We start from the raw sequence: 16213 nt of genomic DNA, 5'->3' as shown, positions 1-16213 counted from the left end.
TTATTTTATAAGCATGTACATGTATCAATAAAACACTTTTTAAAACAAAAAAATCTATTTTTGAATTAATAAATATTTATTTACCAATAAATTATTCATTTATTGATGAATAAATCACTTTGCTAAAATAATATATTTACTTTTTAGTCCCATCAATATTATATTATAAAGGTTTTACTGTATTTTACTTTTTTCTTTTTTTTTCCCCCATAAGCTTTAAACTTTCCCGAAGCCCATGCACTTCATTACTTTATAAAAACAACTTACATGTATATAATAATCCTATGTAATAAACACACCAAGACTTCTCACCAACACTGCTCAAAAACAACAATGCCTTCAGCAACGTCAAGATTTGAACAGAACCCAATTGAGAAAATCTCTAATAATCATTCACCTTCACCTCGAAATCTCACTCGAAGATGCGGAATGAACATCATGCACACAACGCTTTCAGAGCTAAAAGAACAGCAACGATTAGCTCTACCACTTGTGGTGATGAATTTAACTTGGTTTGCAAAGTTAACCATCACAACAGCGTTTCTAGGACGCCTCGGGGAGCTGCACTTGGCCGGTGGGGCTCTTGCTTTCACCTTTGCCAACGTCACGGGCTTCTCTGTTTTGAATGGACTCTGTGGTGCCATGGACCCGATTTGCGGTCAAGCATATGGTGCTAAAAATTTTAGGCTGCTCCACAAGACCCTTCTCATGGCAATTTTATTGCTACTGCTAGCAACGGTGCCTATTACTTTCTTGTGGCTTAATGTTGGCAAGATTCTCATCCATTTTGGCCAGCAAGAGGACATTTCAGCTGTCTCGAAGAGATATCTTTTCTATCTCCTTCCTAGTTTACTAGTCACTTCGCTTCTTTCTCCCCTCAAATCGTACTTGAGCTCGCAAGGCATAACGCTTCCAATAATGTTTACCTCAGCACTATCACTAGCGTTTCACGTACCCGTCAACATCCTGCTAGTGAAAGCCAGGGGAATAGAAGGAATTGCTATGGCAATATGGATAAGTGATCTTTTAGTTGTGATCTTACTTGCTTTGTATTTGTTGGTGACGGAGTGTTATGGCAAGGAGGGGAAGTGGAAAGAAGGAGGGTGGTGGGAGCAAGGCATTTCTGACTGGCTTAGATTGCTCAAACTTTGCGGGCCCTGTTGCTTGACGACTTGCCTTGAATGGTGGTGCTACGAGATCCTGGTCTTGCTGTCAGGGCGGTTAGCCAATGCCAAGCAGGCTGTCGGAGTAATTGTCATTGTGCTCAACTTCGACTGTTTGCTCTACTCTGTCATGCTATCACTGGCAACGTGTACGTCCACACGGGTGTCTAATGAGCTCGGCGCCAATCGACCTAGACTGGCTTACCGATCAGCCTATGTATCTCTAGGGGTGGCCCTCGTTTCAGGTTGCGTCGGAGCCTTGACAATGGTAGGAGCCAGAGGCGTTTGGGGGCCTTTGTTCAGCCATGATAAGGGAATCATAAGGGGTGTGAAGAAGGCCTTGTTGCTGATGGCTGTGATTGAAGCGCTGAATTTCCCTTTAACCGTTTGCGGAGGAATCGTCCGGGGAACTGCAAGGCCATGGTTGGCTATGCACGCAAATGTTGGTGGATTTTACCTCCTAGCTTTGCCCGTGTGTGTGGTTCTAGCATTTAAAGCAGCTCTTGGTCTTGCAGGGCTACTCATTGGATTTTTTATAGGGATGGTTGCATGCCTTGCGCTGTTGCTGACGTTTATTGCAAGGATTAATTGGGATGACGAAGCTGGCAAGGCACAAATACTTGCCTGTGACGTGCAAGAGGACGCTAAAGAAGATGAAAACGTCAGGTCTGCAGTGGTTGATGAGTCTGTCTCTGTCCCATCCCCAACACAAAAGGAGCTTACGAATATTGCTTCTGTTGTAAACGCTTCTATAAATGGCCATAGAAGCACAGCCACTGAGGTAAACGTTTAAAGGACGAAATAAACGGATTGCCACCCTCCCTCAAAATAAAATAAAATAAAAATAATAAAAATCAAGACTGCTACAAAGCAAAATTGCATGCGCAGGATTGCTTTATCTTCTGTTTCTTTCAGCAAATACACACACACACACACACAGATGACAAAGATGTACGAAATCAAATCAGATGCAAGTAAATAAAAGAGGAGTTGGCGAGTTGCTCAGCAGCAAGTTGTTGGCAAGCCACATTATTTTAACATGGCATAGTGGTACCCAGTGAAATGAGCACAAGAAGCCTTGAAAGAATTAAAACACGACACAGCTCCCATCTGGGACACTGACCAAAGCTTCAATGATTATAAGAAAATACATGCCCACGCTAATGGATAATAACTCTGCTTCTTGATGGATAATAATAACTCCACTTAAGAAGCTCAATGAGGCAAATGCAGACTTTTTTTACATCCTGTAAAGGCTTCTTGAATGCAAGCATGATAATATGATAATATTAATCAAAGGCTCAGAGATGAATCATTGATCCTCTTTCTTATAAAAAGAATTACAACAAGGGGTATGTTGAATATGAAGGCAGGCATTAGTCATCTACAGACCCAGGTTCAGAACTCAAAGACTCCAGCTCTTTGGCTTTTTCATCACTGAAGCCCAGGGCAGCCAGTATCTTGTGGCCTGGTGAATCCGTTTCAGACCAAATACCAAGAAGCAAATCACTTGCTGTAACTTCCCCACTATTTCCTGCAATTTACAAATGTATTAATCGTTTTACAGTGCAACAGTTAAAAATTAGCAACATAAGTACTCAACAGAAAATGAGCGAAATACAATAAACATGAGCCATTTCAACTCCATCCACCCAGACAGATTGCAGATGCAACAAATAAAGACTTGTACACTCATGTACAAAGTCATCTATTCAGAGCCACAAGGCAAAGAATTAAATGGTTTTCTGGAATAATTTTTTAACTGTTCACCTATTTAGACTAGAAAAGTTGAGCAGGAAGGATTTCACAGAATATGGAAACAAAAAACCCAACTTGTATAACCGCCAACGGGCAAGATAAATCAAAACTAACCGGATTTTAGTTTGTGGTCAACTGCCCAATCGATGACCCTTTGAGCATCTTCAGTCAAAGGAGGATGCTCTGGACTGAAAAAGAAGAAGTCACCCTTTCCAACTATCTTAACAGACTCATCGCGCACCTTGAAGAGTGTCACTCCATTTGCCCACAAAAATTTTGCAGCCAGACTAGTTCCTGAATACAAAAATGAAACACATTTGTTATATGTACAAGACTGGAGATTTTATTACGCAATGCCGCTTCCAAAAAGATATAAGATGAGATATCTTCAAAAATGAGACAGGAAGGAATCCAAGCCTTTGACCAGGCACCTAGTAACTCCGCAAAATGTTGTATGAACTATCCCAATTGAATCAAATTAGACATTCTGCGTTCTGAATCTCCTCCCTTTGCATAATTCTCAAAAAACAATGTCCCCCTAGTTCATCGCAAGCATGTGCACATTCAAGAATTAATATAACAGATTTAAACAATGGGTTTTAACAGCAATGAGGATAAAGTTCTTGCAGTTGACCTGCAGAAGAGGCTTCATACTTGTCAACTACAAAACCTTCCAGACAAATTAAAATGACCATAGAAACAATAATGATACAAAATTTCATCACATGCGCACAAAATCATCTTGCTTTTACTTCACCCACTGCTGCTATTTCATTCTATTCCTATGAGAGCCAAAACTACAAACATTAAGTTTTATTGTACAAAATGTATAATCATTTTTCATCATTCAACACAGATTAAAGGTTTTGAACAACACAACTAACAAGCTCTCATGATGTAGGACAAAAGTAGGGTTAATTATTTTTCTTTCCTTTTTCGAGTTAACCAGGGAACTTTGGGTTTCCTGTACTATAAATAGAGGGTTCGTTTACTTGTTTAATCATCTGTTGATAAAAAATAAATAAATAAATTGCTAATCATTTATTAGCCAGTTATCTCAGTCATTAACAAGATCATCTATCCCATAATATAGAAGTAGGCAAGTATATCCACAATATGTGTAACCCCTCTCATCATTTTGGTCTTACATGTAACAGTGCTTGAATTTAGCTGAGATTAATAATATTTTGAATTACCGGCAACAAACAGACAAATGAACACTAAATTATTGCTGAAAAAAATAATAAAAATAAAAATTAAATTAAATTAAAAAACACAAAAATGAAAGTTGAGAAGAGGCAGAGAAAGAGATAGAGATACCCTCAACCAGGATGCCCATGAGAATAGCTTCGGTTCCGGTGGTTGAATGCTTGAGCTTCCTGGCTTCCAACTCACCCATAGCAAATGACTTTATTGCCCTCCAAGACCATCTATTGTTCCACACTAAACCCTCAATCGGAATTTCCCACAACATCCAAAGCCAACAAACTAATTACAAAATGGAGAGTGAGACTAGGATTAATTGAACTCACTTGGGAGCTTTCTCATTCGAAACGGCACTGTTCGGTCTCCTGTAAAATAAATTAAAGAAAACGAGAAATCACAATTTAGCGCAATCAAATCATACAATAATTAAAGCAAGGAAGAACAGAAGAATGAGAAGCGAAGAGAGCAGGTAAATACGAGGTGGGGAGACTAGACAAGACTTTGGCGGCGATTTGGCGGCGCTTTGACACAATATACGATGAGCGAAGAGGGAAATTGGCGCTGCTGCTGTTGATTTTGGTACCTATTAGCCATGAGCTTTTAAGAAACTGTGCTTGGCGAGTTGTATGAGATTGATTGTGTTTTGTCGCGAAACCGGATTTAGAGATTTGGGTCGTTGATGGCAGATTAGAGAGAAAGTGAGCCGCCATTTTCGATTTTCTATAGCTGCTGCTACTAGTCTACTGTCAACCAGAAGAAGAAGTTTGTTCGAGGCGAGGTACGTGGAAGGGAGTGTTTGGATAGGAAACGGAGACATACATCACCACGCCAAGCGACGTCGTTTACGTGATTAACTATGTAATCGAAGCCCAAAGGACAAATACCGCCTTGCACTGCGGCCCGAAATTGCAAAAAGCAACCTCAAACTTGAATGGCTAATCCGGCAAAGAGTACCCATATATGTATGTGGGTGTGTATATGCATATATATGGGCCCTTAGTTCGATGCTCCACCAAGCCCAATAACACTAGTTAGCCTTAGGAGATCGTCAGTCTTGATTTTTGACCTCTTAAATTATCCCATCCGTCCCATTTTTCAATAAATAGGATTTATTTCATAAATATCTTTATTAAAAACAAAAAATAATTAAAAACCTTCCTCTCATGCCCTCAAAAAATTAGCTTCTCGTCTCTCTTATTTTTTTAAAATTGATTCACAATTTGAATCAAATCCCAAATTGAAATTAAATGAAATTTAAATCATCACGCAAAATGAAAATCAATATCATCAATAACAGTAAAATCCACCACTTGTTCATGAATTTTAACAAAACCAACTTTGAAACCTTAGATATGTTTGTGGAGATGATGGATTAATTAATGGTGGCCAACGGGCCATGCCGCCGTCAAACCATGGCCCGCTCGAGCCCACGGGCCTTGTTCAATTTTTTTAAACCCCGTACGGCCCACGGCACGAGCTCATGCGTGCCGTGCTCGGGCCATGCCCAAAAATGCCCATCAAAATTTTTTCAAGATCATGTACATTTTTAACCTCACGTGTCTAGCTTGTTTTTTCAAGTCTATTAGCCCATCTAACAACAACAACAACAACAACAATAATAATAATAATTTTTATTAACTATTAAGAGAACAATTAACATTTTATTATCAATTTATCACAATTTCACAACTATATATTTAAATATTTAATTTCACAATTACCAATTCAATTATAACACAACAATATTATTTGAACTGCAATGAAGCAAATTTCACCTAATTTTATTTGAACTATTAATATTATAATTGGACTCGAACTCCATTGAAAAAAAATGCAACTTTTAATTCATCATAAAAAATAAAAAAGTATTCCGTTCATAATTTTATTTTTTGTGTATAACTATAAAAAATATTTTATTCACAAATCACAAATGAAGCATATCTCCATTAACTAATTTACGATTTCATAAATGAAATATTAATTATTGTAAAATTTTGATATATCATTTATAAAATCGTGATATTTATAATTTTATCTATTAAAATTATGATATTTATTTATTCATTTAATAAATGATAAACATAAAACAATTATATTTTTTTAAACTAAGACTTCAAATTAATTTAATAAAATATATTAAAATTTAAAATAATTGTAAAATCATAACATTTTATTTTTACTTTTTATTAAAAAAATTACTTTCATTTATTTTAGGCAACGGGTTGCGTGCTAACCCACCAGTGAAGCATGCTTATTACATGATTTTTCATGTGCCATGATTTTAAGGCCTAAATGCCTAACAATTTGAGCCCGGCTTGGCCCACGTGCGTGCCGTGTTGTGCCGCATGCCTTGTCAAAATGTGCTCGTGTCATGTCATGCCACATGCCACGTGCCGCTTGCCCTATTGGCCACCTTTGGGATTAATTGATAATGAAGAAGATAGATGGTGGTAGTGATGAACTTCTTGTTGATAAAGTGATGAGGGTGATTGTCAACGAGAAAAGAGAGAAAAGAGAGAAGAGCAGGGAAATATATAATAAAATAAAAAATAATAATATTTTGTTTTGCTAAATAGTGTTTACTTTGTTTGTCTGAAATATGAGTAAGTTTAAACTTTTTTCAAAAGTCTAAATGACTTTTAATTTTTCTAAAGTTTAAATGGATCTTAATACAAGTTTCTTAATAATATGTTTATTTTAATTTTCTAATATCTGAATAAAAGGGATATCTTATTCGTTTTTATAGATAAAAAAATCTTTAACATAATTATTGGATATTTATGTCCTTCTAAATTAAAAAAGAAAAAGAGGTTTTATAATTTAGGAAATAAGTTTGTTAAATAGAGATAACTTTGAGATATAATATTTACTTTCCATTTAAACATTTTCTCATTCAGATAAAATTACAAAAGTTCACTTTTTTGTTCAAATATAAAATTTTGAAAAATTTAACACAAACTACAATAAATAAATTTAAAAAAACTAAAGTTAATAAAATTTGATTTTTGATGTTTAACAAATAAGTTCTTAGGTGGTGTTTGGCTGGGAGGAGAGAATGGAGAAGAGAAAGTTAATTTAAATTCTATTTTTATTTTCATTGTTTGGTTTGACAAAATATATAGGGATTTAATTTCCATTAGAATTTAATATCCATCATAATGTAGAATTTGAATCTCAAACCAAGTGGTGAAGAATTTAAATTCCTCTTATGTTGGCAATTAAAGTTTTCAAAATTACCCTTTAACTTTTTAACTTGTTTAATGTCATTAATAATTATTATTTATAATTTTTTTTATTGATTTAATATTCTATATTAATTAAATTTAATAAATGATTTAAGAAACTTAACAAAATAAATAAATAAATCTATTTATTTAATATGAAAATATAAAAATACAAATTAACTTTCATCAGACCTCCGCTGACTACCACCGGTCCGCTATTTTATTTTATATATATGATTATATTTCATTACTAATATAAATAGTTTAATATTTAAGGTAAATGATAAATTGTCTAAAGAAAAAAATTGTAATTCTTTCCCTATCAAATTAAATATCAAACCAAATAATAAAATCTAATTTTACTACTTTTCTCCACTCTTTTCTTCTCCCTCATTTTTCTTCAAACCAGCTAATTCTAAAAAGTAATAAGATATATTAAAAAATGGATGCTAGTGAAATGATTTGATGGGTTAAATATCATCAATGCCTAGCTAGTCATAACCGTGCCATCAAGGATGAAGCCTATTTGTGACTTTTTGATTCACTTCTTTATTACCGTGTCTTAACTATTTAAAGGGTTAAAACGAATTTTAATAAAGTAAGACAAACGGCAATAATAAACATCAACAAGTGAGATTGTATGAATAGAATTTGTGCACTTCGGTTTGTAAATTCCAAAAAAGTTAATATATATATATATTTTTATTTTTAATAATTTATAATGGAATAATTTTTTTTATGAAGACATTATTATTTTAACGAGGTAAATATGTCATTAAAATATTAAAAAAAACATATTTCTATACACTAGTGAATTAAAAAAAACACACACACACACAAAATTTCTAATATGTTGAATGACTAAAAAATGACTTTTTGTCGATATTGTTGATTTATAAGATATATATTGTTAGACTTCACAAAGTTATTACTAAAATTTAAATCATACTCTAAACTATTTTTGTTCTCTCTACATGACATGAAGAAGGATATAAATATCTTTATTCATGCATTTGGTATGTCGAAATTAGTCATTATGGTCATTCTACTAAGATTTTCTAGTAGAGCTTAGGAAGTATGGATGGGAAAATAGTAATGGACTTGTTACAAACATACGTTTTCTACAATAGAAAATCAAACAAAATAAAAAGAATAAGTGATAGATAAGTTAATTGAAGGAAATTCAAACTTCAATAAATATGTTTTTGGTATTTCAAGAGACCAAATACTTTCAAATACAACTAATCAGTTGCCAACTAATATTCCAGCCTATCATTATTAATATTGATGCTAGTTTAAATATTAGCTTAGAAATAAAACGTGAAGCTAAATAATAAGAGCCACAATCCTAAACTAGTGCAAATAATTGGTAATTGACTAACTACTACTCTATTGAGTCTAAGTACACATTAATCACAACTAATAAAATAAATATAATTTAAAATAAATAAAAATATAAGATTAGATATCGTAACATTCTTTTCTCCTAAAAATAAGTCCTGCTGCATTACGTTTAACGTAACGTACGTCCCATATACTGATACACAGTAATAATTTTTATAGCGAAATCTATGACTATTGCTGTGTGTGGCGTACGTTAAGTTCGTTTAACGTAACGCCAGCCCCTAAAAATAACCTTGTCCTCATGGGTGGGCTTAATAAAGTCTCCTCTCTTCAACACGCTCCTCCGATATTGACCATGTCAATATCCTCGGCGATTGTGTTCTTACAGTCTTGTCTGCATCGAACCATAATGCCTGCTTCAAGGCTTTTGCCTTAACTGGATTTGTTTCGAAATCATGCATGTCTGAGCATACTCCTTGACTTTTTTCATTCCAAAAGGATGCATTAAATTTTTTTTGGCATGTGTGCCAGGGGTTGTTTCTTCAGTACGATTTGCTCCTTATTGTTGCCAAGCTCTGACGACAAATGTTACAGACACAAATTATCTGCAGCAAAAAATCAAACATAATAAAAATAACTAGTAATAAATCAGTTAATTCAAGAAAATTCAAATCGTTATCTGGTCTAAATATCTCCTAATACAACTATCTAGTTGCCAACTAATATTCCAACCTACTATTATTGACATTGACACTAATTTTTTTTTTTTTAAATTACACGAGTCATCTAAAATTTTACTCTCTTAAATATTTGAGAAACGTTAATTCCACTCACATTTCGAAAGAACAAAAATTACCTTCACTCAAATTGTGAGAGAATGGCTCTAGCTACTTATCATTTAACTGAGTGATTGACATTGATGTTAGTTTAAATACTAACTTACAGATAAAACTTGAAATTAAAGAATAAGAGTCACAATCCTAAACTAAGGCAAATAATTAACTCATTAACTAACTAGTGCACACATTAATCACAAACAATAGGATAAGTACACTTTTAAAATTAAAAAAAAAATTATGATTGGAGATAGTAACAGCACCATTACTCAATATTCAATAAATTAGATAGTTGTGCGATAAAAATTAAAGTTGCAATAGCAGCTCGCGCTTAACCAAAATTTAGTATTTAGATAGTTGGCTGAAAATTACTGTTAATGGATTACATAGATGGATAGTATTACTGCTTAGTTAATTAATTGGTTCAAGTTGAAAATGCCGACGACACTTGTATTGCTAAACTGTATTGCTGTTGCGACGACATGTCGTAACAGCAATGATAAAATTGCCTATTCACAGCAGTGATGAAATTTTAATGCCCGCGTCTGAAGATTCTGGTTGACACATGATTTTAAATCATCTAGAAAATAATGTTCTACGCATGGTATCCAGCCGTCAGTTACGCCACGTCGGCACGGTAACCAGCCGTCAATTACGCCACACCGACACTAACATAGACAGCCAGTATTCATCCAAAAGGTGAAGACAAATCGAATCTTCTGAAATCTGAACCTGTTTGCTTTAGCAGTTAGCAGCCCCGGGTCTCCGCTACAAGAACTAATCAATTAAGTACAATTAACTTAATCTCCCTAAACCAAAGATCAAATTAACATTCAAGACAACACTTGACGATAATGATTGTGTCAATTTATCTCAGCACATGCAAACGTCCTCTCTGCTAAAAATTCTCACGAGAATTAAGTTTGTGGGGTTTACTTAGTCCTTTCTCATTAGTTGTACCGCACGCACCTCAATACAGAGACGTAGGAAATGTCCGCCAGCCAAGGTGGCGCCCACTTTGAACGAGACCATATTTGTCTAAATACGAGCACCTGATCCGTTTGATTGTTAGATTGAGTTGACGGAGAGATGAGATGAACCACGCGTCAACAAAACGTGTTTAGCTTTATTGTGTATAGAAGCGGATCATGCATCTGTGTATGTGATCTTTCATATAATAATGATCTAGTAGGTAATGGTTAATCATTTTTAATTGCGGACACCTATATTTTTTTAATGCAGGTATATTGTTAAATTGTACGGTTTAAAAAAATTAATTTTTGAATGAATTATAAAATCATGTGGCTTAATAGAGTTAAAAATTAATTTTCTTAAACTTCTTAGTTTTAAAGTATATCCGTATGAAAATAAAATGAAGACGCCTACATTAAATAAGAATTAAGGTAAACTTTTTCATTTTGTAGTGAGTGATATTTCCGCATTAATCCACATTTTTAATACTATTTATAAAAACAAAAATTATAAATTTTCTTATTGTGCATGTCCAAGTGCTCGATCACTAGATCACCTAATTATATGCACATGAATATTGTAGGAGCCAAGCCAAGCGACATGCAGCAACTCGATCTTTCTGCATCCGGCGCACCTACCATATCTAGTGAATAGGGCCTTTTCTTCATGCTCATAAAAATCTAATTGAAAAGGAGACTTCATTTGCCATTGATCATGCCAAAAAATAGCCTGCCGAACAAGAACGAATTAGTCAATTCAGATCATCAAACAAAGATTTTCATTCAAAATCAGATCCACGTTTTTAGGCTAAAAACATGACTCGAGTCACACAAAATACTTGACAAATTTTCAAAACCAATTATTAATGCCCTTCTTCTTCTTTTTTCGCCTTTTTATGGAAAAAGATTCAAACGTACGTCCGCATATCTAGATCCTACACGTGCAGTTTTTCTTATTTTCTTGGTAATTATAAGTGTTAATGGCGATGTCTACCTAAATAAAGTTGAAAGATGCAGACAACTTCATTAGAGTTTCCATGTACATGTAACGCAAATACTGATAATCTAAAGTATTAATTAAATAAAGATGGAGATTGAATAACTGATGCACTCAAAATTACTTGGTTGTCATAATAATATGTAGTCAATCAAGATTAGTGAATACGAAATACAAAAAAACAAAAACAAATACTGTGTTAGATTTATCGGCTAATTGATTTTTCTCAACGAACAAAAGAACGCTTTGTTCACGTACGCTAAGCAGCTGATTGTGATGTGAGGCAGCTGCCAGTACGTAGCTTTTCAAGTTCAATATGATTTGAGCAGAAAAATGAAACTCAATTTTTTTTCTTGTCTGATAACGCCTGATTGGTGGAGTGATGTACTGGAGTTATTATTTCTAAAGACTAACGTGTTTTTGTTAATCGCCCTTTGGTTCATATGCATTCAAATGTCAAGACTGGCAAAATGAAATCGCAAGTTTTACCACCAAAGAATCCGTTGAATAATTTTGTTGGTCACCGTCGTCGTCTGTATAAAATCAAGAGTTTTACATATGAAAACAATTGAGTCGGATCCAATTCAGTGGATCTATCAAAAGTTTCTCACCAAACAAATGATTGAATTTGACTAATGATGATCTCGATTCTTGAAGCAAAGAGGATCATTACTTACTTGATTGGATTTTATCAATTATATTATGGAAATAATACAAGTTCATTTTCATCTTGGATTTATATATTTGTTTCTGTTATAAAACAAAAACACTGCAATCAAACTTAGATCAAATGTGAGTGTTAATTATTCTAATTTGTAAAGAAAGAGTTTTTTTTTCTTTTTTTAAGATATTAACTCTCTCTCTCTATATATATAACGTGTTCAAAAAATCAGATTGAAAATCAACGAGTCAAATTAGAAAAATCTAACAGTTCGGAAAACAGCATAATTCAAGACTGAAAGCTCTGTTTCAAGTCGGCAAACCGCCACCATCAACAAATCTCATACTGTCTCGATAAAACTTAATATTAACAGTGATTTTACTGTAAGAATTATATCATAATCAGACTCGTGGACACTAGTAGATAGACACTTAAATATATTTTAACGCTGTTTAAAGTTTTCACATTTCTCTGGAACTAAAAAATCGTCGAGTGAATTCGACTTGTGAAGGACTAGGGGCATGGGCCATTTTGATTGCGACTGGAAATATGCTTAATCTTGAATGGTTTAACTCGTGAAAAATTTTGTCACTTTCATGACTTCTAATTTTATTATCAGACAGTGAAATTGTGAACTTAATTATTCAAAATCTCGGATGTAATTAATACATTTTTGCAAAAGTAATTTTCATATTTCAAGAATTAACCAATAAGATAAACGGATAGTAAAAACCTGAGCTAGTCTCGAGTATGACAATGGTCGGATTTGGGACAGACGTACTTTTTTAACACTCGGGCCGAACTTTTTTAATTCTCAAGACTTAAGAGATTCATATTTTTATATTTTATAATTTTATATATGTATATATTTTTTATTTATTTTAAAAATTTGTAATTTTATTTTTAATGAAATTCGGCTTAAAAATATGAACTTTGAATATTTAATATTTTAAATATACGTAATACATAGACCAAATAAATATAATTATTTGAAATAATATATATTTTATAATTTTTTTATTTTTTCATAAAATTCGGGTTCTAGCCAAAACCCATGCTTTTTGACATCCCTAAATTCGGATACAATGTCTTCTCAGAGGAAGCCATAAGTCCCAATTTCGGCCACACCCAATGTTTTTGAAAACAAGCCTTCTCACCTCAACTACCGTTTCCCTAGCTGGCATGACTTGAAATGAGAACTAACAGCAACTGTCAATGATAGATACTTGGAAGGGAATTATTTTCAGTTCCAAAAACAAAACATGGAAAATGCCATGCCTTACTTTCATTTTCAATTGTTTTCTTCAAATGATTGTTTTTTTATTCGATGTGTTGCTGCCATTTTCAAGTAAATCATATACAAGTCAAGGGTTTTGATTACTAAATGCCTAACATTCTTTTTCATGGATTAGATGGGATTTTAAATTCTCTTAATCTAATTTAGCCTATATTTGATATTTTTGTCTAGTAGATGGTGTGTCTACTGCGAATCATCGGATCTGCAATTGTATTTGCTGACCATGTACTTTCCTTTCGTCATTGCTTTGAAAGATAAAAATTATTAACACCCACAACTGTATATCTGACAAAAATTTCGTATTACCACTCGTGCAACTTCAAAACCTATACAAATGATTACCAAAAGCATATACACGTATCCTTTAAATTCATTTGCTAGATATATAATGCTTTCATGTTATACCTTTTCAAGTCACAACACCGTAGTCCCAACTGGGACGCCTCAGTATGTTTGATTCACGAGCTTTTAGTATCACCACATATACAATCTTTCCAAATTAGAAACAATTATGCAACCCAAGCAATAATGAAGTAAATTTTAGCAAATTCTTGATTTGAAATGCACAAAAAGCCACTACCCTTGAGTGACACATATCAATTATCAAACAATGTGTTTGTAAACTATTAACAAGGTCTCAGTGATTAATATGGGAAAAACCAGCTAAAATTCAAAGAATTAAGAGAGAAACACTCTTAAAAGGGACCTATCAGTATTACCTACACCTAGCTTAGTTGTACAGACGTAGAAATGGATCAGTCAACGGTTAGTGACTGATACGAGTCAATTCCAAATTTAGATTATTGACAAAACTGATGCAGCTGTTACAATGAAACCAGCCTTGCAAGTCAAGCCAGTCGTTCACAGCCATTTTCAACTTTTCCCTTTGTTTACGCTGTCTTTAAGTTTGGGGCCCCTCATTTTGTTACTATCAGCGCGACCTTATTTCTTATGATGCCCGTCTTTTTCATTTGCCTGCTTGTAAGTGGAAACAGTGATAAACACCAGCCGTCCGATTGAGATTCGACGGTAGATCGTGCCTTGACATGGTCAAGTGGTCAGGATGCTCAAATTAAAGTACCTTTATCTTATGAAGTCGAGTAGCGCTCCATCATCCTGGGGAATCAGTCTTTATTACGAGGGGCATTGTTTTTGTTTTCTTCCTTTGTTAAAAATAATCAAGTTCTGTGTAATCGACCATTTCAAAACAGAAGAGAGAAAACATATTTTCGGAAACAAAGTGGAAACATGTCACAACTCACAGCCATTCTTAGAAGTGATGGCTAGTGGCCTAGTGCTGCTACTCCACTTACTCAGCATGCTTCAGCCTTAGGCACATGTTACTGCCTTGACCAACATCGATTTTTGAACCCATTACCCACGTCCAATTCTTTATTTAGTAACCGTGCCAAGATTGTTTGACCGGCAGATATTGAATATTAAAGCTAAAATCTCACCACGTAAGTCCCGCTTAGTTATATTTTACGCCAACTAAATCAAAATTAGCAAGAAATCCAATCCAAATTCAATGAAAAGATGCGCGAGAAATCATTTTAAATGATATTTTAATTTAGCTGATAATTTTTTTTTTTACACGTTTAATCACGTTAGAGGAAAGCATCCCTCGAGTGTCCCATGGATTGATCCGCGGCGCCGCTGCATTGAATTTGAATCTCGTCCCGTCTACGTTTCAAGTGTGTGTGAATCCTGTTCTTCGGTTTTGGCGCCAAGGTCATACAACGGTCAAAAAGGTGGACAGACGAAATAAAAAAGGGCGGGATTTGAAAATCCGCACTGGGACCACGACACCAATTTCTGAGTTGTCATCCACGTGTCACATCTGCTTTGTTTCCCTCCACCCCTTCGTAGCTGCCAAAAGCCGCTGCATTTATTTCTCCAATTCTTCTATATCTCCACGTCAAAATTTCTAGGGCCCACATTCTTTTCAACTTATATCAATGTAGATTATCCCGTGCCGACATGGCCCTACCACCGTCTGATTTGGCGGGAAGATCACCGCTGTCCCGCCAAACAAGTAAAAGTTTGAAATATCTATAACAGCTTAAAGGAAGCGGACGTTTATTTCAGTTAGTGAAACGCACGTTGTGGAGGGTTTAACGCACTGCCTGCCACGTCACAATGTTCGTGCGGCGAGACAGTGGTATTTATGAGAAACGCGTAACTGTAGAGACGGCGCGTTGGATGTGCCACGTAAGAGTCAGTGGCAGAGGCATTGTTAATGTTAACGCTTAAACCTTAACAGCTTAACAAACAGCGGACGTGTTTTCTGACGGTCATTCACGTGATCGCCAGACATTTGGGCCCACCATGTTGGGGCCTGAGTGGAAGTTGTGTTTTATTTATTACAGCTTGTCGTTGACATCACATATGTTGTGAGCTCGAAACGTGTCGAAGTTTTAACAATCACGAAAACCACTGTTTAAGGGAAGGCCTAATGAGTCTGAGAGCGTGCCTCCACGACTACGTCCAAGTCATGCGCGCACCGGTTTTGTGTCCCCGACCAATTAAATGCAAGCACGTGAGATTTCACTTCCTCACTTCGTATGACAATTTTGCCCTTCCTTAATTCAGTTTTCAACCGGTGACCGTACTATATACCGAGAGCAATATAACTGCTTCATCTAGTGGTTTTAATTTGGGTTGGCTGGGTTCACCTAATAAATTCATTTTTAATTATGTTCTTTTAGATAAACCGAACAGCTTTGTTTAATCTAAAATAAGTGAAGGTAATTGTT

At 34.6% G+C, this 16213-nt stretch overlaps 2 protein-coding genes across 2 annotated transcripts; one reads left to right on the top strand and one right to left on the bottom strand.

Moving 5' to 3' along the window:
• Positions 1-239: 239 nt before the first annotated feature.
• On the top strand, positions 240-2061 carry LOC102614160 (protein DETOXIFICATION 56). Its single transcript, XM_006477247.4, has one exon. The coding sequence runs from the start codon at positions 268-270 to the stop codon at positions 1954-1956; it is 1689 nt and encodes a 562-aa protein (XP_006477310.2). The 5' UTR covers positions 240-267; the 3' UTR covers positions 1957-2061.
• A 266-nt stretch (positions 2062-2327) lies between these two features.
• LOC102614445 (ATP-dependent Clp protease ATP-binding subunit CLPT2, chloroplastic) lies at positions 2328-4912 on the bottom strand. Its single transcript, XM_006477248.4, has 5 exons — positions 4605-4912; positions 4454-4492; positions 4242-4351; positions 3036-3215; positions 2328-2697 (listed from the first exon to the last, which is right to left on the bottom strand). Exons 1-5 carry the CDS (start codon positions 4835-4837, stop codon positions 2540-2542), a joined length of 720 nt encoding a protein of 239 aa, XP_006477311.2. The 5' UTR covers positions 4838-4912; the 3' UTR covers positions 2328-2539.
• Positions 4913-16213: the final 11301 nt, after the last annotated feature.

The sequence above is a fragment of the Citrus sinensis genome, chromosome 3 (assembly GCF_022201045.2).
Source record: "Citrus sinensis cultivar Valencia sweet orange chromosome 3, DVS_A1.0, whole genome shotgun sequence".
Lineage (NCBI taxonomy): Eukaryota > Viridiplantae > Streptophyta > Magnoliopsida > Sapindales > Rutaceae > Citrus > Citrus sinensis.
This window is presented reverse-complemented; position numbering and strand designations above follow the sequence as displayed.